The 27,987-nt window shown below is 39.1% G+C and overlaps 1 protein-coding gene across 10 annotated transcripts in view; it reads right to left on the bottom strand.

Annotated features, from left to right (window-relative positions):
* AUTS2 (activator of transcription and developmental regulator AUTS2) overlaps positions 1-27,987 on the bottom strand; it is a 1,106,350-nt gene that overhangs the window by 614,876 nt on the left and 463,487 nt on the right. For all 10 annotated transcript variants that reach the window (XM_074328460.1, XM_074328456.1, XM_074328458.1 and 7 more), the window contains exon 3: positions 13,847-13,948. In XM_074328460.1, the coding sequence (XP_074184561.1) occupies positions 13,847-13,948 (102 nt within the window). The remainder of the gene's footprint in view (positions 1-13,846; positions 13,949-27,987) is intronic.

Below are 27,987 nucleotides of genomic sequence, written 5' to 3'. Positions count from 1 at the left end.
TCTCCTGGGTCTCCTGCTTCCTTCCCCTATCCTGAGACTTGTCAGGCTTCCTTACTGTACACACCTGCACGTTCTATGCACTGTTTCTCTTGAGAACCCTGAGTGATATAATGACCTTGTTTAGAAACAGCGTCCTTAAGTTGGGAGCCTACTGGATCGGGGTGGGTCCTAACTCCGATGATCACTGCCCTATAAGAAGGGGAGGACACACAGAGCTACAAATAGGGTGGACGGCCCTGTGGAGACAAAGGCAGACGCTGGGCTGAATCAGTGGGAAACCAAGGAACGCAAGGATGGCCAGAAGCCACCAGAAGCTATAACAGGAAAGGAAGGATGCCTCTCTGGAGGCTTCCGAGGAGCGTGGTCCTGCTGACACCTTCATGGTGGACTCCTGCTGGCCTTGCAAACTAGGAGAAAATCGACTGCAGTTGTTTTACACCATTCCCTTTGTGGTCACTCACTACAGCAGTCCAGGGAACTAATACAACACCTCACCTCCTTATCACAGACTCGGAGGAGAAACGGAACACCAAGAGTCCTTCAGGGCTGGACTAGGTTTTCTTCGAAGAACAGAGACGTTCATGGACGGTGTGGTCTGGGTCTGTTCTCCCTTCACAGTAGCCAGTAAACCTGGCACAGAGTGAAACCTCAATCGAGGTTTGGGGGGCGGGTGGAGAGAAGGGAGGACGTGGACCGATTGAAGATGGCATGGTGGGATAGATAAATAACCCCCCAATCCTGGAGTATTTGGGGTAGGAGAAGCGGTATCTCAGAAAGAGCAGAAGAAATACATCAACTGTGGTCCTATTAAATGGATTATAGAACAATAAGATTACAGAACCGTTTAGCATAGGACTTATTAGAATTCAATCCCTTTTCACTATTTTCTGAAATGTTTCAATTCCTTCAAAGTCTTGAGCACTTAGAAAGTGTTAAAACATATTTCTGCCTTCTCATAACTAAAAACCGGGCCCAAAATTCTTTCAGAGAAAAACTAGAGTCATATCCACATACTAATCTGAATAAAGCATTAGGAGTTTACTTCCATAGGGTGTTGGGAAGGGTTTGTTATAGGGCATCCCACAGGGGCTGGCAGAAGGAAAGGACAAAGAAAAGAGGAAATAAAAGAAATAAAGGTAGGAAGATCTGAAAGCGCACATCATTTAAGAAAACAAAGGTGGTTCAGTTCCTGGGTGGCGGGGGGAGGCAGAGGAATGGAGCATGTGCAGAAGCAGCGTCATACTTCCTGGAGGGCTCTGCACATAACCCTCAGGAGTGTGGACTCTGACCAAAAGATCTTAACCACAGAAGTTCAAGTGTCAGTTCTGACTCCTAGGAAAACAACTCTGGAAGCACTGGAGAGCACAGTGCAAAAGAAAGGACAGTGGGCAGATGCACTCACTGGGTGTTACCTGTGTAAGGCATGGTGAGGGCATCGGAAACATCATTAGTGTCAGGAGAGCAAAGTCAGACCCAAACACCTCGTCAGAAATACTGTGAGTGGGTGAAGGAGAGGAACGAAGTGGACGGGATAATTACGACAGAGGAAGGAACGAGCTTGACTTTGAGACTCCTAGCTCTGGGATCCAACACTGGGACAGGGAAAGAAGAGGGACACTTCAGGCCTGAGAAAAATAGGTAAGGAGACATGGGATAGTGAGGATTTTGTTCGTGAGGAAGATTCCTGTTTATCATGATTCAGATAGCAGGTATTGCTTGTCAAGTTGATAGTTACAAGGGAATTTAAGTCAAAAGGATAAGAAGGTTCCTAACGTAAGTTGTAAATCTGATGCAAAAAGGAAGAGGATGAGTATTTTTGAGCAGAGGATGTGTTTTAAGCACCAAGAACTGTGCTATGTGATTCAGACACTAGTACCGGGCAATCTGTAAAGGAGACCTACAAGGTCGGTATAGCCGTTTCACAGATCAACTGCAGCTTAGAAAACCAAGTTCTTTGCTCAACGTCACACAGGTAATAAATAGCTAAACTGCTATTAAAAATTGCTGTGTTTGTAATGAACGGCCATGATCAATTCATAATTTAAAGTTTTGTTTATTAAGATTCTAACTTTAGCCCCTTAGTTGTGACTTCCTCAGTTGAAAAATTCTGTTTAAGTCAGAAGCAGTACATTCCCTCTTGAGTAACGAACTCATCGTGAACATTGATATATTCAATTATTCCCCTTCACTTTTCCCTTCATGACTAATCTAAATAAGTTACTATGTATCTTTGAGGTGGCCGATCTGAAATTCCGTATAGACAAATACTCTCTCCTGGCAGTATGGCTTGGGATATGTAATTTAGAAAAGCCAAGCACATTTGGCTTATAAGCTTTACCCATGAGCCAAATCCTCCAGCTCTACTGGAATTCTTTATTCTTATTCTTTTGCATGTCCAATTAAAAAAAAAAAAACAAAGCTGGAATAACGTTGTATCTTACGTAACTGCACTTTAGAGTAAGTGTCAACTGCCAAAGCTTCTAAAAATATGAAAAATGAGACGACTTCTGGGAACTTTTACCGCAGCTGAAAAACCAGCAGTGGGCATGCTGGCCTGACAGGGACCCAATATACTCTCCCACTTTCAGTAGCTTAAGCTGAAGCTACTAAGGAACCAGACAAACTGCATGAGAAAGGGTTTTCAGCAACTGGGCAACAGGCAGTATGGGACAGTGATCTCAGAGAGAAGGGAAGCAAACAAGGTGAGCCTCACTCATGCTGCTCATCCCCGAGTTAAGAAGATGGAGTGGATAATCAAAGGGAGCCAGGACACGTGAGAGCTTCCCAGTGAATCACGAAATCTAAAGAAGGTTCACCTCCAGGCTTCGCCTGCGTTCACATCAGCGTGTCTGCAGGAGGACAGTACCCGAGGTAAAAGGAGAAACCACGGAAAAAGAGCATGTAACGATGCCCAGAGCTCATGCAGGGCACAGAAGGGTTGGTATGCCCACCAGCTGGTGTGGAAAAACCTTGGGATACCTCAGGAACCAGGCAGAGAATTCAGGACTAGAGAAAACTAGCTTTAGACTAAATGCTGTTTCTATTTTTCTTTCATCTTTAACAATGTTGTCGCAGAAAGTATGAATTTCAATAATCAATAAGGAATATGCACTAGAAGTATTTTGTAGACAGGCAGGATTGTTGAAGCCGAATTTTTTCTTACATTATTTCTGTTGTGGTAAAATGCATATACTAGTATAACAAAGTTTGACATTTTAAACATTTTTAAGTGTACAATTCAGTGATATTAATTAGTCGCAATTTGTGTAAAACTATTTCATCACCCCAAATAGAAACTCTGTAACCATCAAGCGGGAACTCCCCCAGCAACCCCCCTTACAACAGTCCCTGATATCTGCTACTTTCTGTCTCTAGGAATTTGCATAATCTACATACCTCATATAAGTAGAATCACAAAATATTAGTCTTTTTTACAACTAGCTTCTTTCACTTAACATAATATTTTCAAGGTTAATTTGTGTTGTAACATGTATGTGAACTTCATTCCTTTTTATGGCTGAATAATATACTATTGTCCATACACGCCATACTGTGTTCCCCCTAAAACAAGCCCCAGTGAAGATCATCAGCCAGACAGACGCATTTAGTACGTTATGACGATGTACCAGAAGAAGATGACATGACTGTACTTGAATAAATGTAGATTGTTGTATGTGAAAAAATAAGACATCCCCTGAAAATATGTTCTAATGCATCTTTTGGAACAAAAATATAAGACCGGTCTCATTTTCGGGGAAATATGGTATTTTGTTTATCCATTCAGCTGCTGAGGGACCCTTGTGTTGTTGCCATCTTTTGGTTACTGAATGCTGGAATGAACACTGGAGGATACGTATCTGAGTACCTGTTTTCAACGTGTTTCAGTATATACCTAAGGGGAGTAAGTAGGGATATGATGTTTCTGTATTTAGTTTTTTGAGGAAGTACTAAGCTATTTTCCACAATGGCTGCACCATTTTACATTCCCACCAGCATGTGCAAAGGTTCCAATTTCTCCATATCCTTGCCAACACTTATTTCCTTAAAAAAAAAAAAAAAAATGTAGCCATCTCAGTAGCTACGAAGTGCTCTTTCATAGTGGCTTACATTTGCATTTCCCTGACAACTAATGATGATGAGCATCTTTCATATGCTTCCTGGACAACTGTATGCATATCTTCTTTGCACAAATGTCTATTCAAGTACTTTGCCCACTTTTGAATCGGTTTGTTATTGTTGAATTGTAGGAGTTCTTCATATAGCTAGATATTAAAACTGTATCAGTTACATGATTTGCAAATAATGCCCTTTTATGCACGAAAGTTTTTAATTTCAATGAAGTCCAATTTATCTATTTTCCTTTGTGTTGCTCATGCTTTTGGTGTCATATCTAGAAAGCCACTGCCAAATTCAAGGTCATAAAGAATTACCCATGTGTTTTCTTCTAAGAGTTGTATGGTTTTTGTTCTTACATTTTGGTCACTGATTCATTCTGAGTTAAGTTTTGTACATGGTGTGACACAGGGCTCCAACATCACTCTTTTGCTTGGGGAGATCCATCTGTTCCAGTATCATCTATTGAAGAGAAAATCTTTCCCAATGGAATGGCCTTGGCACTCCTGTCAAAACTCAGTTGGCCAGAGATGTATGGGTTTATTTCTGGACTCTCAATTCTAGTCCACTGTTCTCTCTGACTATCTTCAGACCATTACCGCAATGTTTTGATTACTGTGGCTTTGTAGTAAGTTTTGAAATTAGGAAGTGTAAGTCTCCTAACTTTGTTCTTCTTTTTCAACATTGTGTTTTCTGCCAGGAGGCCTCATGCCATCCCATATGAATCTCAGTATCTGTTTTTCCATTTCTGCAAAACCACTGTTGGAATTTTCACAGGCATTGCACTGAATCTAAAAATTGCTTTGGGCAGTATTGGCATCTTAATATTAAATCTTCCTATCCATAAACATGGGATATCTTTTGCGCCAATGAAAAGTAACTTAAGAGCAACCAGTCAAAAGATCTCAATGACTGTGCTTTTGTCCCCTGACCTATGAGGCTCTCACTTCTCCGTCCTATGATAAAATGATGACGAACTAATCCTGCTATGATTTCCAGTCCAAACAGACCTTGTAGTAAAAGCCAGGCTTGGCTTCATAAAAATGGCAGCGTGAGGTGAGCCTCTGTAAAGCTCCCCTGGAATTTACAACTAATCGAACAACAATAACTTCACAAAGGACTCCCTGCACAGCAGACAAGCAAGACGAAGAGGCCCACTACTAAATTCACATAAAGGTGGGTGAAACGTGCGAGTGGGGGAGGAGGGAAGGAAGAAGTGCAAAGACGGAGCCACGCGGTCGCAGGACGCAGACCTAGCTCGGTAATCCGAGTGCGCTGCATCCCGGAACTACCGCAGCTGCAGGAGAGGGAAGAACTCGGACTGCTAGGGCTCCACTTATGGCCCACAGGGCTGAGGGGGAAGCAAATAACACAGCTGAACCCAAAGCTCAGAGCAGAGACCTCGGAGAAAACACTGAGGGAAGAAGGCTGAAAATGGTGGTTTAGGCCCTCACTGCTGAGCAGCCAACAGAAGCCTTAGGCACTGAGATTAGCCAACCCTCCCTACCCTTCCAGAGCTCACCCTGCCCCCACCTGCCCGTTGCTAGAAGTGGAACAGTAGCAGAGTCAGATCAAAAGAACAGAATATTTGCTGTTCTGAGAACTGTGGACCGCAGACACAGATTCGCAGCCCAACTAGTTCCGGCAAAGGGGAGGGAGCTGTGGAAGCAGGACCAGCTGTGGTGGTGGTCGCTGCCATTGCTCTGGGCCACCTCTCACAACTCACCCCGCCCCTGGCCCCATCTAGCTGGGCGGATCCCTGCAGGAGTAAATAGAACTACTGAAACATACGGGCTCTGAATCTGATGCAGGAAGAGCTTTGGAACTTCAAAAGCTCTCCGCATACCCACACGGACACTGCACCCTGTGACCCAGGGGAACTATTAACAGAGGAGAAGCGCATCTCACAGGATATCCCCCCATTGTGTGAGAAGCTGGAATACTGCAGAGAAAACATAGCACTACCGCGTAAGACAGAAAAAAAAGGCTGCAGTCAGAGAGAAAATAAAACATTTTACCAACAAGTACTGAAAAACAAAAGAAAGACCTCTTCCTATCAACCTGTTGCAGAACCCACTTCTGTAGATGTCTAGGAAGAGAAATAATAAATCAGTAATTGCCATGAATAACCAAGGCAACAAGACAGCTCAGAAAGACAGTGAAAAGTCTCCAGAAAAGGAACTTCAAGATATGGAAATATGTGACTTAAATGACACAGAATTTAAGATTACAGTTCTGAAAAACCAAAACGAGATGCAAGAAAACACAGAAAGGCAGTTTAATGAACTCAGAAAAACAATCAAAGAACAACATGAGCATTTTACGAAAGAGATTGAAATTTTAAAAAAAGAACCAAACAGAATTTCTGGAGATTAAGAACTCAATAAAAGAAATTAAGAATGAAATAGCCAGCTTAGGTAGTAGAGTTGACCAGATGGAGGAAAGAATCAGTGACATTGAATATAGAAACCTGGAAATGACACAGATGGAAGAAGAAAGAGATTTGAGACTTGAAATGAAAGAAATCTACAAGAACTTTCTAACTCCATCAGAAAGAGCAATATACGAATAATGGGCATACCAGCAGGAGAAGAAAGAGAGAAGGGAACAGAGAATATATTCAAACAAATTGTTGATGACAACTTCCCAAACTTGTGGACAGAACTGGATCCTCGAATCCAAGAAGCAAATAGAACACTTAATTACCTAAACCCCAACAGGCCTTCTCCAAGCCACATTGTACTGAAGCTGTCTAAAATCAACAATAAAGAAAGAACCCTCAAGGCAGCCAGGGAAAAGAAGAAGGTACCCTAGAAAAGAAAGCCCATTAGATTATCATCAGATTTTTCAGCAGAAACTCTACAAGCCAGGAGGGAGTGGAACCAAATATTCAAACTATTGAAAGAGAGAAATTATGAGCCAAGAATACTATATCCAGCAAAGATATCCTTTAGATATAAAGGAGGAATAAAGACCTTTCCAGACATACAGAAGCTGAGGGAATTTTCTAATACACGACCTGCACTACAAGAAATACTAAAGGAGGCTATTCGACCACCATCAACAGGGACAATTTGTGACAACCAAACCATAAAAAGGGGGAGAGTAAAGACCTGAACCGGAATATGGGAATGGAGAAAGTAAGCATGCTGAAAAAAATGGAATACTCTAAATATCAAACTTTCTTTTACATAAACTTAAGGGTAACCACTCAAAAAAAAAATCCAGAACTGAAATATATACTGTAATAAAAGAAGAAACAGAAGGAAACATCATAGAATACCACCACACAGATATAATAGACAATAAAAAGGCAAAGAAGCAATGGAGACACAGCCTTACCAGAAAACTAAAGATAGAATGACAGGGAATCCTCACATATCAATAATCACCCTAAATGTAAATGGAATGAACTCAACAATAAAAAGACACAGAGTAGCAGATTGTATCAAAAAACTAAACCCAACCATATGCTGTCTCCAAGAGACACATCTCAGCTACAAGGACAAGCATAGACTCAAAGTGAAAGGGTGGAAATTGACACTCCAAGCAAATGGTACCCAGAGAAAATCAGGTGTAGCCATAATGATATCAGATGAAACAGACTTAGGGTGAAAAAGATAACAAGAGACAAAGATGGACATTTCATAATGGTAAAGGGACTATACAACAAGAAGACATAACAGTCATCAATATTTATGCCCCCAATCAGGGAGCACCAAAATATACCAAGCAACTACTAACAGAACTAAAGGGAGAAATTGACCAAAACACAATTATACTAGGGGACTTAAATACATCATTGACAGCTATGGATAGATCATCCAAACAGAAAATAAATAACGAAATAGCAGCCCTAAATGACACATTAGATGAAATGGACAAAATTGACATATAGAGCACTTCATCCTAAAACATCAGACTATACATTCTTTTCTAGTGTACATGGAACATTCTCAAGGATAGACCATATATTGGGACATAAAATCAGCCTCAGCAAATTTAAGAAGATTGAAATCATACCAAGCATATTCTCTGATCACAAGGCTTTGAAATTGGATATCAACTGCAAAAAGAAAGCAGGAAAAAACACAAATACATGGAGATTAAACAACATACTTCTAAAGAATGACTGGGTCAAAGAAGAAATTAGAGGAGAGATCAAAAGATACATAGAAATAAATGAGAATGAAAATACATCCTACCAAAATTTTTGGGATGCAGCGAAAGCAGTTTTAAGAATGAAATTTATATCATTACAGGCCTATCTCAAGAAACAAGAAAAATCCCAAATAAGTAACCTCATGTTACATCTTAAAGAACTAGAAAAAGAAGAACAAGTGAGACCCAAGGTCAGCAGTAGAAAGGAAATAAAAAAAAAAACAGAGCAGAACTAAATTAAATAAGAGAACAAAAAGAGAATAGAAAAAATTAATGTGACAAAAAGCTGGTTCTTTGAAAAGATTAACAAAATTGACAAACCCTTGGCTAGACTCATTAAGATAAAAAAGAAAGAAGACACTAATTAACAAAATCAGAAATGAAAAAGGGGACGTTATCACGGACACCACAGAAATACAAAGCATTATCCAAGAATACTATGAAGGACTATATGCCACCAAATTCAATAACCTAGAAGAAATGGACAAGTTCGTAGAAACACATAGCCTTCCAAGGCTGAACCATGAAGAACTGGAAAAGCTAAACAGACCAATCACCAGTAACGAAATTGAATCAGTCATCCAAAACCTTCCCAAAAGCAAAAGTCCGGGACCAGATGGCTTCACTAGTGAATTCTATCAAACCTTCAAAGAGGATCTAATACCAATCCTGCTCAAACTCTTCCAAAAAATTGAAGAAGAGACAGTACTTCCTAACTCATTTTATGAGGCCAACATTACCCTGATACCAAAACCTGGTAAGGACAGCACAAAACAAGAAAACTACAGACCAATATCTCTGATGAATGCACATGCAAAATCCTATACAAAATTCTAGCAAATTGAATACAACAATGCATTAAAAAGATTATTCATCACGACCAAGTGGGGTTCATCCCCGGGGCACAAGGATGGTTCAACATCCACAAATCCATCAACGTGATACATCAAAATAAAGGACAAAAATCATATGATTATATCAATTGATGCAGAAAAAGCATTTGACAAGATACAACATCCATTTATGATTAAAACACTTAATAAAATAGGCATAGAAGGAAAATACCTTAACATAATAAAGGCCATATATGACAAGCCCTCAGGTAATCTCATAATTAACGGTGAAAAACTGAAGCACTTTGCTCTGCATTCAGGAACACGACAGGGCTGTCCCCTATCACCTCTGCTTTTCAACATAGTGTTGAAAGTCCAGCCAGAGCAATCAGGCAAGAGAAAGAAATAAAAGGTTATCCAAATTGGGCATGAAGAAGTTAAATTGTCACTCTTTGCAGATGACATGATACTACATATAGAAAACCCTACAGACTCCACCAAAAAGCTTTTAGAAACAATCAATGATCAACAGTAAAGTTACTGGCTACAAAATCAACGTACAAAAGTCCATTGAATTCCTGTATACTAACAATGAAATCTCAGAAAAAGAAATACAAAAAACAATGCCTTTTGCAATTGCAGCAAAAAGAATAAATTACCTAGGAATAAACTTAAACAAGGATGTGAAGGACCTATATGCTGAAAACTATAAGACATTTTTGAAAGAAATTAAAGAAGACACGAAGAGATGGAAAGACATTCCATGCTTATGGATTGGAAGAATCAACATAGTTAAAATGGCCATATTACCCAAAGCAATATACAGATTTAATGCAATCCCTATAAAAATCCCAATGGCATTTTTTAAAGAAATAGAACAAAAAATCATCAGATTTGTTTGTAACCAGAATAGACCCCGAACAGCCAAAGCAATCGTAAGAACAAAGAAAAATACTGGAGGTATCACACTCCCTGACTTTAGCTAGTACTACAGGGTTACAATAATCAAAACAGCATGGTATTGGCAGAAAAACAGACACAATGGAATAGAATTGAGAACCCAGAAATAAAATCACATAAATATGGACAGGTAATTTTTGACAAAGAAGTTAAAAACATATAATGGAGGAAAGATAGCCTCTTTAATAAATGGTGCTGAGAATTGGATAGCCACGTGCAAAAGAATGAAACTGGACTGCTATCTGTCACCATGTACCAAAATTAATTCAAAATGGATCAAAGACTTAAGCATAAGACCTGACACAATAAACTGCATAGAAGAAAACATAGGTACTAAACTTATGGACCTTGGGTTCAAAGAGCATTTTATGAATTTGACTCCAAAGGCAATGGAAGTAAAAGCTAAAATAAAGGAATGGGACTATATGAAACTTAAAAGCTTCTGCACAGCAAAAGAAACCATCGACAAAATAAAGAGGCCACCAACTGAATGGGAGAAGATTTTTGCAAACAGTGCCTCCGATAAGGGGCTAATATCCAGAATATACAAGGAACTCATGCAACTCAACAAGAAAAAGACAAACAACCCAATTGAAAAATGGGCAGAGGACCTGAAGAGACATTTCTCCAAAGAGGACATACAAATGGCAAATAGACATGAAAAAAGCTCAACATCACTAATCATCAGAGAAATGCAAATCAAAACCACAATGAGATATCACCTCACCCCAGTCAGAATGGCTATCAGCAACAAGACAAATAGTAACAAGTGTTGGAGAGGCTGTGGAGAAAAAGGAACCCTCATACACTGTTGGTGGGAATGCAGACTGGTGCAGCCATTATGGAAGGCAGTATGGAGGTTCCTCAAAAAATTACTAATAGAATTACCATATGACCCAGCAATCCCTCTTCTGGGTATCTACCCAAAAAATCTGAAAACATTTATACATAAAGACATTGTGCGCCAATGTTCATTGCAGCTTTGTTTACGGTGGCCAAGACATGGAAACAACCAAAATGTCCTTCGATAGATGAATGGATGAAGAAGTTGTGGTATATATACACAATGGAATACTATTCGGCGGTAAGAAAAGATGATATAGGAACATTTGTGACAACATGGATGGATCTTGAGAGTGTAATGCTGAGCGAAATAAGTCAGACAGAAAAAGCAGAGAACCATGTGATTTCACTGATATGTGGTATATAAACCAAAAACAACAAAAGAACAAGACAAACAAGTGAGAAACAAAAACTCATAGACACAGACAATAGTTTAGTGGTTACCAGAGGGTAAGGGGGGTGGGGGGTGGGAGATGAGGGTAAGGGGGATCAAATATATGGTGATGGAAGGAGAACTGACTCTGGGTGGTGAACACACCATGGGATTTATAGATGATGTAATACAGAATTGTACACCTGAAAACTGTAATTTTACTAACAATTGTCACCCCAATAAATTAAAAAAAAAAAAAAAAGAGCTGCTTGGCTTTGAACATCAAGTCTTCCTTCAGGGAAGGGGAAGGAAGGACAGCCAGGCACCAGAGAATCTGAGTTCATCCTCCCCAATGATATATCATTGACCAGAGTATGTCATATGGCCACATTTATCTATAAAGAATTTTTTTTTTTTTTTTTAGCTGGCACATTACCAACTTGAACACAATCAATGGTAAGCAGCTAACAAAATTGCCACACTTGGAAAATGTTTTGAGAATGAAGAAAAAGAGAAGGGAGGAAAGAAGGGAATGAAAAGATGTGCAGGAAGAAAGGGATGCATGTAGAAGGAAAGATGTAATGGACAAAGAATTTAAAGAAAATTGACTTGGATTTGAATCCTGCTGTCATCACTTCCATGCTTTTCGATTGAAAGCAAATTAGTGTTGTTGAGGCTGTTTCTCAACTGTAAAATGCCGATCTTACAAGATGGCTGTAAGAATTAGGTGAAATTATTTATGTAATATTCTTAGAATAGTGATTGCACAGAGTAGGTACTAGGAAAAGTGAATTTTATTCTTCCTATAATACCTATAGCCTATTAAATATTACAACACTGAACTGCAAAAAAAAAAAAAAAAAAAAAAAGCCAAACAACTCTCACTCTCCACCCCTTTCGCTCTCGCTCTCCCCCCTCCCCCTCCCCTCTCCCCCACCTCACTAGACCAGTTCTCTTCCCTAAGAATGTATCACTAATATAAACCCTACTTGAATATTAAGAAAAAAGGCAAAACAAAATCTTAGAAGAACAGCTAATGAAGTATTAAGTATTGTTAACATTACAACATAAGTAAGAAATAGTGTTATAGCAATAGTTTTAGCATTATAATTTATGGTTCCATCATAAAATTAATGAAACATAAACACACAAAGAAATATTCTTTTACACAGACAAAAGCTGAGTTAGTATTCTTTATATATGTAACTGATATTATGCAATATTAAAAGAAAAGGCAATTATCTACGAGACATTAAAAGTACTATAGAAACAATTATACTTTGTTTATCCCACTTAATCCTTGTAAGAATTCAATGTTGCATGGATCACGTCTCACCCTCGATCTCACAGACTTTCCTGAGAGGTGTAGGAAGCTAACTGTCTCGGGTTGTCCACCTGAGAACCGGGTGTTCTCCGGTTGTTGATGGAGAACCGGGTGGGACATTATTGTAGGAATGACTCCATGTACTGCAATGGTCCCCAGCCTTTTATACTTATGGAAACCCCTCAGTAAAAAAAGGTTTTGAGCACATTCTTAAGATAAGTGTGTTTATAAATTCTATAGACAAACTATTCCCTGCTTATTAAATTGGGTATCAGTGAAGTTTAATTTATTTTAGACCAAAAATAAATAAGGAGTAATATTTTCCTCTGGTAGCACAGCGGGTCATCCTATACAGCATGACAATGTCAACTGCGTTAGAGCATCCAAGGAAGAGGAGGTGGATGGCTTTACTCCTATTGTACACCCTGACAGCATCTTCTTGAAACTCAGACACTGAAGTGCTGCATCTTTCTTAAGAGTATTGTCTCCTTCATCTGCTGATGTTCCTGTGTTGGTATCAATAATAAAAATCTCTCCCTACTCGATCTGTTTTACAAGAACATTTCCAAGTGTTGCTCTCAGGGACAAAGATAGGTCAAGAATCTTGTTATATGACACGTGAGGGAAGAAGGCAAGAGCATCCCGAGGGGACCAGGTGCTTCTCGGAAGTGACACAGTGAGTCAGGCCTGTTGGCGGACAGGAGGCCGGAGAGGGCTTAGAGCCAGGTCTAGAGAGCTGACACATCCCTCAAGAGGTTCTCACAAGTCTCTTCCCGAGAAATCAGTCAGGAAATTTAATTCCTTTGCTGGCCAAGTAAGTGACTGGTTAGTCACCCCTTCTAACAGAAATAAACTGGCAGCAAGGAATTATTACCAGTCTCATAGGTGAAGAAATCACATAGAGCTCACAGTTGAAGGATGTCGTTTTCCCAGTTGTAGTGCTGCCTATTTCTTTCATTGAAAACTGATATTAAAAGTATTATCATTTTCCTTTGTTATCTGTTTTTGCTGAGGTGACAAATACTCCCACCTACCTTATAATTTGTGAAAACACATTTTCAGGCAAACTAGGAAATGGAATGACACTATAACAGAAGGCTCAACCACGCGTACATCAAGAAAGGGTAACGTGTGGGAGCCAGATAAGCAAAGAGGTGTGAAGGCAGGGAGTGCTGGAGGCTGAGACCTGCCCCACGGAACGCATGGGCTGGTGCGTTCCTCTGATCATTTAATACTTACATCGCTGAGCCTCTCCCGGGAGCTGCTCCTGGGGAAGCCCTTGGACTCCCCACTGGCGCTCTCGCTGTCGCTGTCCCTGCAGCTGTTCTGTCCTGGCTTGACCTACAGGCAAGACACGAGAAACAAGGAAAGTCAGTGGTCTCCTCACACAGCTGCTTCTTTGCCCCTGTTCTTTAAGCCTGGTCAAAAGGGAATCATTTAAGTTCCTGATCTTTAACATTTTCTCAGTTTCTGAAAGTTGCCAGGCAAGCTGCCATAGAAAGAAACACAGAAGGCAGGATAAGCAAAACATTCACCATAAAATGCCACTAGGATAAATGAGTGCACAAGTCTCACATACTCATAAACACGTGAGAAGTTAAACAAAGGTGCGTAAGTCTTGGAAAGTAATCTTCCCTCAGATTTTTCCTCTGTTCCATTGTGATTTCTTTTGTGGATAACAAAAACACCCAAAACACTGAATATGCTCTAGTCAAATTACACCAACTATGACTTCCCACCATATTTCTTCTGTCCTCTTCTGAAACAACAACAAAACAGAACAAAACACAAGGTTTCTTACCCTGAAAGAAAAGGATGAGATGATAGACGTTAAACTGTAACCACTGAGAAGACACTTAGGATTCTGTTTGATGAGACAACATTCTGGAGGTCTCCTACCAGATATGCAGCTTAAGTAAATTAAGGCAGCACTCATTCAACAAATAGGTATTAAGCCCCACATTTGAGCCTGGTAGTAAGCACTGGAGATACGGTGCCAAACGAAAAATAACCAAACCAAAACAAAACGAACAAAAAAAACCTTGGTTCCTATAGAGCTTACATTTTAGCAGTCTCTACGCATTTACCCAGCTCTGATTTCCATAAAAATGAGCAAACACACAGAATTGCAAACGTCAGTCTGTGTGAGACTGTGTCACACACATATGGAAGATAAGTCTACCTGTGACATCCTCAGCAACCCCTTCTGCAGAGACCCCAAGCAATTCATGCAGGTTACAAGACCGACCCCCTTTACAATGTTCTCAGTCTAGCAAGGCAGTGCGAGTAAAGCACGTGTAACAACACAAGGAAATACATGCTACATGAGAACCCAAAGTGGCCAGTGACATTCAGAGGAGAAGTGCTTGCTTGGATTTTAAAAGTGGACTGAGCTCATATGGCTGAGAGGAAAGAAGACACTTCTGGAGAAAGGCAGAAAGCAAAGGCAGGGAGAAGAACTTGCGTGGAAATGATCAGGCTCTTCCCAGAAACAGGGTTCCTTTGGGGAAGAAACAGGGAAAAACATTACAGAGGGGTGCATGAGTCAGAACATGGAAAATCTCAAACAAAAGACAAGCCCCATGTTTCTGGGCAAGAGAACCTGAAAGAGCAAGCAAGGGTAACAGGTAGCAAAACTTCTGCCCATGTGGCTCTGGGGCCAAGGGGAAGACGAAGCAACATGAATGGACAATACATCTGCATCGGCATTCCTGTACTTTAATGTGCCTCTTTCTAGACTGCAGCTCACACCCCAACTTTGATCGTACAATCTAATCAGCTATCCAAATATCCCCACGATACAGAGCATTCTTTTTTGCTTTCAACCTTTCTACAAATCCATTTTTACCACTTTTTTCTAAAATCCCATTCTCCAGAAGTCTCCTGTGAAGGAAACCTCCAAAATGATGCTAATTTTATTTTGTATCCTCCTGAGCCCTTAAGTACTTACTTAGTTTCCTCCTAAGTTACTGCAAAACCTGCTAATTCTCAGCTAATTCAGATGCAAGCTATGTGAGCCTTTTCTATTACTATGGAATACAAGTTCAGAATATTGTCATTCTCTTAAGTTTTCATTTTTACACTTACAATAAAGGGGGATTTAATCTAAAATGAACATCACTTTTAATTTCTTAACACATCATGTCCATTTCTGCCCTCTTCTTTTCACACTAGATTTCCTCTGTCTGGAATGCTCACTCTCACCTTCCCTGTGCTTTCCAAGTCAAGATTTTATTAAAGCTCAGATATAACAGTATATCCTCCACTAGTCTTTGAAGAGCTCTTTCTTTCTGTATTTATGTTTTAACATATGCCCTCATAGTTAGCTAGCATATCACTCTTTATTAAATGCCTTTGATAATTATCACATATTTTAAAGTTTAAAACAGCCTGTTACACACATTTTTATGGATGATAAAATCTGTGTGTGGAGTGGGCCCTAATTCATAAGCAATGGCAGAAGTCTCAGGCCACTGGAATGCTGAGTTAAGTACAGGCAGGTAAAGCTACCTCCAGTGTATGGATGAAGCAACAGACAGAGCCAACGACGTGCTCAGAACCAGGCACAGGATCCAGGACCAGCCCACGCCTACTGCCTACTGCTCACTGCGTTTTAATGCTCAGTGCCCAGCTCAATGTTTACATTGAACATGGAAATAATCAGTCTGCAGTATATTCACAGCTCTGCGGGATATATTTTTAACATATTTGTGGTATCTGACTGCTTTCACAAAGAACTCTTATTAGGTGATATTTGATCAAGAGATGTTCATTAAAACCTCAGTCCCCCAACTTAGTTGAGAAATGAACATCCAGGAGGTAATAAGGATACAGAGGCATGAAACTTTTCCTAATATCCAGCTGGCTTAACAGAATCTGGATTTCGCATTTGGGCCTTTTCCCCACTTCTTCATGAAAGGAAATAAGTTCAACAAGGCCCAATGAGAGCCTCCAATGGCCCTGACGTAAATTATCTGACTAAATGTTGATCTAGGCTAAGGGCAAAACCCAAGAAAGGCTGAGAGGAAGCAGCTCGCTCGCCATCCCTGTGCTCTGCCAGCACAAGCACTTGAGCGAATGTTCTTCAGAGAGCCTTACATAAAATCCACCCCACATACCTTTTTCCTCCAAAGCCAGGCTCAAGTTTAAAGGAAACTTAGGATTTTAAGCTGTCAGACAGCTCAATATTTCAAAGAAATGGATTGACTACAGTAAGTACTAAAGCTAAACCACACAATCTCAGGCCAAAGAAGTATTCATTCCTAATCCCATGAATACATTTAAAACTGGCACTTTCAGCCACATCCAATGGATCATTTGGGGTAGCATAACCAACTCAGAAGTTGTAATCCTTTACCTGAAGTCCCTAGCTATTACCTGCAACCAAGAGACATCACAAAGGCCAAGTGCTGGCTGAAACATTTAAGGACCCGAGAATAATTGATCTGCTTACATTGATCTCTCCTAGCATTCATGGCAGCTCTGCTATAAGAAAGCTGTGCTCTAACTGATGGAATAAGATTTCTTACTATCAGCTGGTATTAGGCTGATGCAAAAGTAATTGTGGTTTTTGCAATTATTTTTAAGCTTTTAAACCACAATTACTTTAACACCAACCTAATAGATACCTCAGGACCTCGTTTATTAAACAATTATTATAATTTACTCTCTAGTTACAGAAGTTCCTTCCCATTAGAATATTATATGTTTTAGTCACCAGAATTAAAACAGACAAGAGGACACTAGTTGTCTGGCATGAGTGACAGGAATTCCATCAATAAGATAAACATGTTTTATAAAATATAAGAAGCCATTTTGTTTTTCATTAGATTTCATTGTCAACAATATATTCTCCAAACTGAAACTGTGAGCTCATTACAGACTTAACTGTTATTAATGGCTATTTAAGAAAATAACGATCCATGGTTTGATCACTGCTACTGATCTATAATAAAGTGCAGAATTCGGGGCACGTGTGCCCAGGTCTGAGCGTTCGCTCCGCCGTCCTTTTCAGCTGGACTATGGCAAGTCCCAACAAGATGCTAGCTGCTCAGCAGTTGTCATTAACCCTTCAAACAAAATTCATACAAGAATAAAGTACGCGGAGAAGATATCTGTGTCTGGAATTCGAGAGGACTGATATGAATTATGCAGCGCCACGAAGCAAAGCATCCAGAAGTAATCTCCCACCACAGCTGTAGTTCCTCAGAGCAGCATAAATCCTATCTCAGACTGCTGAGTTCTCTGACAGGGATCTAAATGAACTTGATGCAAGGTGTTTCAAATGTTTCAATAAGCACAGAATCTTCTTTCATTCAATGACATTTTGTAACTCACCTTCACTAATATCAAAGCAGCAAGTATTTAATCTTGTACAAATGATTTTGTTTTTGTTTTTCAAAAAATAGCTGTCCACAAATGGAAAAGTTTCATGATTGGATGGGATCTGTACTATTCTATTCGTTAGCTATAAAAGGTATTTCAAATGAGAGACACAGAACCAAACTAAAGAACTTAATGAAAAAGCTGACATATCAAAATGAGTTACCAGGAAATAACTACTACAAATAAAACTACAAAGTTGAGGAGGAAAAAAAAAAAACATTTTCTTAAGAAATTAATATTTTGTATGAATAATAATGAATAATATTTTGTAGAATAATATTTAATGTAGCCTAAGAAGTCGTGCCAAAAAGCTAAAAATTAAATTCTGGAAACTAGGGCAGGGCAAGGAATTTGTGCAAAATTTCTCCAGGGCCATAGAATCAGAAGTTATCTTATTATTGCCTTCAACAGTTAGAGAAAGAACTTTAAGCAAGAACTTGATAATCTTGAAGTTAACCGCTAGTAAAATTTAGATATTAAAAATACTTATATTCCAAATCATTATCAAACATAAAAGGATAAAAATCATAATCAATAGAGAAATGGAGACAAAATAAAGGAGCTAGCAAGAAAGCAAAAGTATGTGACTAAGTGTATTGGTTATAATAACATACATGGATTAAGCTCCCACTATTTAGAAAAAGCAAGGGCTCCAGTTTGTACTGATTAAAATAAATACCCAATGATTTGTTAATTGAAAAGACTCCTAAATTTAAAAAATAGGAAAAAAGACAAAGTATTACAAATAAATGGCTAGATGAAGTCATATTATTAAAGACAGTCACTTTATAGTAGTGACAAAAGGTGAAATCTTACCTTTACACTTCTGTACTTATACTAAGGGAATAAGGTATAAACCTTCATAGGACGATATGTAAAGTAAAAAATATTCTAAGTAATAAAGAATAAAGGGAATCAACAGAAGGTAAGAGAGTTTAGCATCCTACTAATCAGGGAGCAAGTAAACAAAATAATAGAAAGGACTTACAGGTTAAAAATTCAGTCTGACTTAGGCAAAATGTAGTAAATACTGGTGAGAAACCACACCTTCTAAAGCATCCATAGGAAGTTACCACCAACTGAAGATGGATTAGGTCACAAAGAATATCAAACTAAGATTCAAAATGTAGAAATTACTTAAGCAGCCTTCTCGCTGATGAAAATTAATTATATTTTAATCTAAGTAGCCGTATCACCAAAAGATTTTTAAAACTCTTTTAAAAAATATATCTTTAAAAATTCTCTCCACAATTATAATTGAGTCAAAGAGAAAATCACAAACACACTATTTGTATTAAAAAATGAAAATTATAAACATGTAAGTTAAAAATTTTACAGGACCCATAAAATCAGTGCAGGCTAACTCGTGTATTTGCAATAAAATGGAAAATAACAGAAAAAAATGGCTTAATTATAGAAATCAAAAAGACCAAAAATAAATAAGACCAGAAAAGCAACTATAGGGAAAATTACAGCAAGGAGATGCTAAAAATGAAAATTAAACATTGAATTGGAAATTAAATTATTGTACAACAAATTAGAGTAAAATTAGAGCAAAACCTACAAAGATAAAAGAGAGAAACTTCTTACAAATCTAATAAAGAGATAAAAAGCAATACCAAAAATAGAAATGAGATATCAATATATAATGTGATAACATAATATATAACGTGATAATAATAATGTGATCATTATAATAGGCACCTTATATGTTATAATTATAAAATATAATAGGCACATTTATTTATAAAATATAATAGGTACATTTCTAAATTATAGTATTAACCATTATTTTTTGGTGGTAGTGTCAAAATCATAATCAAATGGTTTAAAACTTTAAAGAAAATTTAACAAAATTTGATTTAGAGCATTTAGAAAAAAATATGCAAAGCTAATCTGTGCCCAAATCTGATAATAACAAAACAAAAAGGGAAACATGGAATAATTAAAAGAGCTGCAAGCATCTGATGAAATATAATAATTTGAAATTAATAATAAAATCTGATAGAATCTTACACAAGAATATGAGTCCACCAATTTGCAAGTGCGCACAAGGGAGATTATTTTTGAGGTGATAGTAAAGTTCTAAAATTGGGGTACGATGATGGTTGCACAACTCCATAAATTTACCAAAATGAGTAGATTGTACACTTACAATGAGTAGATTTTATGGCATGTAACTTATATTTCAATAAAGCAGTTTATTAAAAAAAAAAAAAAAAGGAAAAGATTCCATCAATTTAATCTCTTACTCCGGAAAGAGTCAGGTCACTGCTAAGGACTCACCCGATTAGGTCAAGTCAACTGTGCCACATAAAATCTAATCATGTTGTTGCAAGTGGTAGTATTTCATCTTTTCTTTAAAAAAAAAAAAAAAGGAAAGAAAATCAAAACCTAATCATGGGAGTAAAAAGGAGCAAATATCCTGAGGATCACTGTCAGATTCTGCCTCCCACAGTGGGTTTCCAAAGACAAGGAAAGGAGAAACTGCCTTTTAATCCATGTGTCATAAAATGACTCCAATAGAATTAGACAAGTTTTATTATCCCTACGTTCACTGCAGCATTATTCATGGTGGCCAACACTTGGAAACAACCAAAGTGCTCTTCAATAGACGATTGGATAAAGAAGATGTGGTATATATACACAATGGAATACTGCTTGGCCATAAGATGAAATACTGCCATTTGCAACAATATGGATGGATCTTGAGATTATTATGCTAAGCGAAGTAAGTCAGACAGAAAAAGTCAAGACCCATATGACTTCACTCACATGTGGGATATAAAACTGAAAGCAGCAAAGGAACAAGACAAACAAACAAAGAAACAAAAACTCATAGACACAGACAACAGTGTAGTGGTGACCAGAGGGTAAAGGAGGAGGGTGGTAGATGAGGGTAAATGGGGTCAAATACATGGTGATGGAAAGAGAACTGACTCTGGGTGGTGAACACACAATGTGATATATAAATGATGTATTACAGAATTGTACACCTGAAATCTATGTAATTTTATTAACTAATATCACCCCCAAATTTACTCAAGATTGAAAAACGTTTTATTAATGTAAAGTAAGATAGGGTCCATGGATACGCCTGGACTTTTGTTGTATCATTTATCTTTGTCAGTGATGTTCCCAAATAAATACTAAAGGCACTGCACTGCTACAACTTGAAAAATAGAAACTACTGAAGCGATTCTACTTGCCAATCACATATATTATTCAAAATTTAAGAGAGTTCAGTGAACTTCATAGCAGTAGCAAAAAAACTGAACATCAATAAAATAGAGGAAAATAAGCCAAGATCAATATAACTGCAGTCTCAAACATAAGCGAGAAGCTATTAAGACAATCAAGAACAATCTGACCAACTTTGATATCCTTCCAAAAGACACACAGAACCCAAGTACACTACCTACTGTTCTGTAGCTATTCAACAAAATCAAAACTCTATTCTCTATGATTTGGCCAAGAGGCTACTGTAATACTATTTCTTTACAACTTAATGATGTGAAGGGAAGAGAATGGGAGTGTAAAAAGCAATACTTAATCTATAACTAAGATCTCTAGCTACATTTTGGATCCTATTTCTAGGTTGAATTCTGTTGACAAAAGGCATGATAACATACCTGACTCTTCATTTTCTACTAAAAAGGAAGCCTAAACAACGGGGGTGAGGAGGACATACTAAAGAATGGGATTAAAGCCTGAATGAACAGAGGAATTTGGCATTCCTTGGGCTTGATTTTGGACCACAAGATAAATCTGTTTCCAAACAGGCTCAGAAATTCACACACAATACATACATGCAATGCAAAATAATTTGAGGAAGGAATGTCTGACTGCCTTGGTAAAGTTTCTAGCCTTCTGATAACGAGATTTTGATTATTACAAAGAAATTCTGAAACAGTGCTATTTGGTTGGCGAGGATGAATATGCAAAAATGACAAATACACAAAACATATTTTTCAGTAAGAAAACATGTTTTCAAACACCTTTTTACATGGCCTGGCTTTCTTTAAAATAACCATCACCCTCAAACATAAAATGTTTTATACCTTTTGTTTTTCCTGTTCTACCTTGGAAAAAAGCCCAACTGAAGTCTGAGGAAGGAAATATGTAAGATGAATGTGGCATATTTATTATCCGAGAAACATCACACAAGAGGAAATTGGAAACCAAATTTAAAGACTACTAACCAAAGATGGGACAATTTGAGTATCGGTAGCACAATAACACAATGAGTTGAAACATATCAAACATGTTTAAATGTACAAGTATACACTTATATTAAAAGAAAATCAACAAATATCTTATTCGTGACCTTTGAAGAACCTTTCGCCAATGAAAAAGAAAATAAAGCAAAGAATGAAGCATCAGTAGCTGCTAACACCCTAAAAAGAGAGAAAACCAGGTAACAAGCCTCCTGATGTAAGAACAAATCTACTCCCGTGTGTGTGTGTGTGTGTGTGTGTGTGTGTGTGTGTGTGTTTGTGTGTGTGTGTGTGTGGAGGGGGATTGGGGTAGGGATACAGAAGAAACAAGGTACCCATGTCTTAATTGTTGAAGTTGGATGATGAATGTGGTGGAGGGGGGTGGTTATTACACTGTTATCTCTATTTTCATATACTTTTTAACTTGGCTATAACAAGTTTTAAAAATCTTACTTCCAGAAAAGTTATATTCTTCTTTCACCCATACACTTACCTACTGGCTATTCGTTTTAATTGAGAGATTATGAACCTTTAGAATTAGCTATGATACAAATTACTTCAGTTGCAAGCTATCAAAAATTTTAAGATATGAATTCTGACAGCAAACCTCCTGCTACTGTTTTGATACCAGTTCATTTCCAATCCAGTCAAAACTTGCATCAAGGCTACGTGTCCATCTCTGCCCACGAGGTCCCTAACTAACATCTTAGGTGGCTTGGGCGGCTGGAGCACCAGAAATGTCCTCACAGTCCTGGAGCTGGGAGTCTGCAACCAAGGTGCCAGCATGATCAGCCTGGTGAGAACTGTGCCCCCAGAGATGCCACCTTCTCTCTGTGTCCTCACATGAAGGGGAGAGAGAGCGAGATCTCTGGGGTCCGGTCCTATAAAGGACACCAGTACTATAGGGCCCTACTCTGACAACTTCATTTCATCGTATTTACTTCCTGACTCCAAATACATACGAATCTGAACTAGGAATGACAGATGGGGGCACCATTCAGTCCATAGCATTTAGCAACCTGTGTATCACTAAACTTATCACCAACTAGTGACTATTTCATACTAGGCTACATTATCACTTCCCTGAGGAAAGAAAGAAATTGGTTTAGCAAGTACAATATTCAACTTTTTTGAGAAGCCACAGACATTTCATAGATGGGATGGGTTCCACAAATGCATGTTCTAGAATATTTGAGATCCCTATTATACACTGAATTGTGCCCACCCAAAATTCATATGTTAAAACCCTAACTTCCATTACTTTAGAATATGGCTGTACTTGGATTTAGGGACTTTAAAGCAGGTGGAAATGAGCCCAATAAAATGAGCCTAATCTAATCCCACTAGTGTCCTCAGAAGAACAGGAGATTGAGACACGAGAAATACACAGGCACAGAGAAAAGGCCACCTGGAGGCACAGGGACAAAGCAGCCAACTACCAGGCAAGGAGAGAGGCCTCCCAGGAGAAACCAACACTCCCAAGCCCTTGAACTTGGACTTCTATTCTCCAGAACTGAGACAAAATTCATTTCTGTTTCTTTAAGCCACCAACTCTGGTATTTTGTATGGCAGCCCTAGCAAACTAATATAATCCTTTCCTTTAGAGTACAAACTTCCTGGCCATTATTGTTCCCATTTTAGTAGAGAAGACCCCGAATCCAGATAAAACAAAGAATCCTAGCCACCTTTCCACTTTTTTCATTCCCTTTACAAAAATATTCTTGCGAACATTTTATTCATTGTTCTCCTCCCATTCTCTGTTTAACCTGGTCCAGTGAGGCTTTCTTTTGTCCCCACAGATACATGAAATTGTGCCTGTCAAACTCAGCAACAGGCTATCAAAAACATTTGCAGAACTTGGGGCAAGAGAACCCAAAACTTGTGTTTAAATAGTTAAAAATTATAAATCAAGCTCATACAGAGTTAAATAAAATGCCTTGACCTCTGACCTTGTTTAAGTGAATGTTCATCATGACAATGAAGGCCACTTTTTAATTCCGCATTCTGTGTCCCTTGAAGTTTCTTGAGGGAATGTGACAGTGCAGAAGAGCCAGCCTGCCTAGTGTCACTGTCTTACCATCTACCAGGGGAGGCCAAAGAATGTATACACATGGCTTGTATTCATCTTTTGTTATCCGTATATACTGGGTATTACAATTTTAATAGATCTTTTTCCTTCTTAAAATGTGCATACATTTTTTGGACACTCTCTGTATAAACAGATCTGTCCACATCTAGAGAAGCTTCGCTTGCACACGTGATAACACGCCAGCCTGTGGGCCGCACCCACACGGCCCACTTTACCCCCGTGGCAGCGCCCCCGGCTCAGGCTTAGACACATGCGCAGTGGTGGTGCATCCCTGTCAGGAGGCCGGAACTAGGAAACACACCCTGAACGCCAAATCGAGGATATTCGGCCTAGGGATTCTGGAGCCCAGACAACCAGCTGTGCAGTGCAGCAGCAGCAGTGAGCTCCAAGTGGGCACATGTCCTGGGCCCTCTGACCTCCTCCGTTCGGTGAAGGGGCACGGCTTGCGGCGGCCAGAGCAGGGCCCAGGGCACAAGGCCCCCTGCCCAGTTTCACAGCCCTGCCAATCATTAACAGCCTACAAATGTGAGACCTAGTGGTCACATGTCTCCCCCGATACGAGTACCAAGAGATCCACTTCCTTATCCGGGAAGCACTTGCTTCACTCCTGCCTTCCCTCAGACACGTCTGGCCACTCCTGTCAGTCTCTGGATGCTTCGGCCACATCCTGCAGCCTCTTAAAGTGAGGGTCTCAGGGCCCTCCTCTTTCTTCCCTCTACAGTCACTACCACTGATAACCTCATCCAGTTTCATGCTTTTAAATACTACCTATGTGCTGATGATGCCGAATTTATGTTTCCCCCAATCTCTTCCCAACATTCCAGCCTTCTAAATCCAGTTGCGTCTTCCATTTTCACTTAGATGTCTGGTAGGCATCTCAAACCTAAATTGACTAAAGCAATATTCTCCATATTTCCAATTGTTCTTAATAGCATCTTCCCCTTTCCAATTGCGTAGTCAAAAATCTTCTTCCTCTCCACAGTTACACTCGGCTCAAAGCTGCCATCACGTCTTGCCTGCATTATGACAATGCCTTTCTATCCGGGCTCCCTGCTTGCGCTCTTGCCCTCTACACATCCCCGTATCTCTCCCAGGAGCCACAGTGCTCCGAGAAAATTGAAGTCAATTAAGGCCCTTATTCTTCTCAAAATCTTCCAGAGTCTCTCCATCTTCACAGTAAAGATCAAGGTCTTTAGAATGGCCTAACAAGACAGCGCCCACTCTGTCTTGTTGCCATATCACTTCTCTGACCTCCTTTCTATTACTCTCTGCCTTCCTCACTGTCACAATTTATTGATTTCGATACTGTTCCTCAAAGAAGCCAGGCACGTGCTCTCCTCAGGACCTTTGCACTTGCTGCCCTCTGTTCAGCCCCAGAAAGCACAGGCTCACTCCCTCCCTTCTTCAGATCTGTGCTTCAGTGTCACCTTCGCAGTGAGGATTTCCTTGATCATCCGATTCACACGTAACCCTGCCTCTATTTAACGCCTTCTAATGCAGTATCTACTCCACTTCTCTCATTTGTTCTCCGTCTCCTTCAAACTCCTGCTCCCTCAACAACACCATAACCAGATTATAAGCTCCATGAGAACCTGGAGTTTTATCTGTTATATCTGCAGAATATAAAACAATACCTGGAATTTATTAGATGCTCAATCAATATTTGTTTCATTAATCAGTATGCATTAACTGTTAAGATGCACAACACGGATGGCAGTCTTTAAAATCTCCCACAGAATGGCCGTGGGAGCTATTACCAAAGTGTGACTGGATCAAAGCCAGGACTGGCGAACAAGGAGTGCTCAAAAGCTCACCGGTACCATGAAAAGTCACATGAACGCTCGTGAACTTGTGAACTTGGAGGTCATACAAAATCAGCTGTTAGATTCCTTATTCTTTGACAAGGGCTATTACTAATTTTGTTCTTGAAAGAGTGATCCCACGTAATTTAGGATGTTTCAGATAGTTATTTTAGATATCAGGTATAGGACTACAAAATGAAGAGCGGCATGTAATTAGTTAGCTTAATACAACTTCACTCTGGCATTTGAGAATTGTAAAAGTACTTGTTCAGCAAAAGGTCAAAAACCATTAGCAAGAGAAGCTAATACTTCTTAGTATTATATACGCTTATTGATGAGATTGCCACTTTAAGTGATTTGGATAATCTGAAACATTTAAAAATCTGATGTATTTAACCTTCTAACAAGTGCTTTATTATTTTTTTTAATCAATCCAGCAAAAACTGTCTTCTAACACACTGCACACAAAGGCCGAAATGTGTAAATATGTGTGCTACCAAACACGGATTCATTAACAACAACATTTGTAGGAGAAACCCAATTAGTTATACAAGTAAAAGTATTCTCCCAAGGAAATTTGTAAATGAGAAGGTACTTCTGGGGAGACTGTACGTTTCTGTCACACGGCGGATCATGGCCTGTGTGGCCTCCGGTACCAGCTCTCTCCACTGCAAACAGGAGCATGAGCTGAATTAATTCTGTACTTATACGGGGTGAACTCAGCACCATGCAATGAGGTTCCTACATCACTTACTTGTATCATTTGCCTGGCCTCTGGGGATCCTGAACCAGAAACCCAGGCTTCACAACAGACTCCACTACCACAAAGCAGGCAATTTTTCACTTGGCTCCAGAAGTTTCAAAGTTATGAAGCCTTTCCCATTTTTACCCTGGGCAAAATAGACATAGTGAGTGGGATAATCCAATTTTGAATGAGGGGCAGGTAAGGTAAAGAAAGCTTACACAGAAACCATACACTTCCCAACTATCAAAAATTCTTGGGCCGAAACACATGGCATTTCTCCAAGATACAGAAAGATTCAAATACATAGTTTCCAATCCTTGACATGATTTTAAGCTGATTTGCATAAATTAATAAAAAAGGAACTTGACAATTTTTCCTAACTAAACTGAGAGATGAGAAGACAAATACTAGCAGGCTTCTTGGAGACATAAATGGGGATCCCATGCAAAGGTAAATTCGTTCTCTCCATTGTAGAATCTACATATCGGGCAATTAACTAGAACTAACACCAGTTGAGATGTTCATTTTGAGGGTAAGGATTTAAACACACCCAATGTCTGACAGGGCAAAGACCAGTGAATGAAGCGTTTGCTCCTGGCTCACACAGCTGTAGTGCTAACAGACCTTCTCTGTCACACCCCAAATACCCCACTGACTCCATGTTACCAAGAAAGACAGCAATTAATAGGCTTAGTATACAGTACAAATAAGCACTCTTCACATTGCATCTAAGAAGCACAAAAGCTTTGTAAGTTAAATTGCATTTCCTAATTTACAGGTGGAGAAACCAAAGTTGAACGACAAAATGATTTGAGCAAAGTCGCAGAAGGGGAAAGCAGCTGAGGCAGAACGCAGCCACTGGCAGCCTGACCGACCACCCGACATGTCACACAGAGTTAGAATTTCAGGTGTTAGCGTCCCGTCGTCACTCCCAATATCTAAATTTTATCTTGCTCTCGAATGTAAAATAATCACCCCGTTGTAAGTGTGGCCTTACGGTGTAAATCAAGTATTAAACCATCTCTACGATCATTCTCATCAGATCTCAAAAAAAAAAGAGTCAAGTCATCCTACTTTAAAAAAAAAAAAAGTGAAAAAGAGTATAAAATATGCACCGAAGGAAGGGAAAAAAAACTAGAGTT

Source organism: Rhinolophus sinicus, linkage group LG03, assembly GCF_036562045.2.
Source record: "Rhinolophus sinicus isolate RSC01 linkage group LG03, ASM3656204v1, whole genome shotgun sequence".
NCBI classification, from domain to species: domain Eukaryota; kingdom Metazoa; phylum Chordata; class Mammalia; order Chiroptera; family Rhinolophidae; genus Rhinolophus; species Rhinolophus sinicus.
Note: the sequence above shows the minus strand (reverse complement) of the source record. Positions and strands in the feature narration are given on the sequence as shown.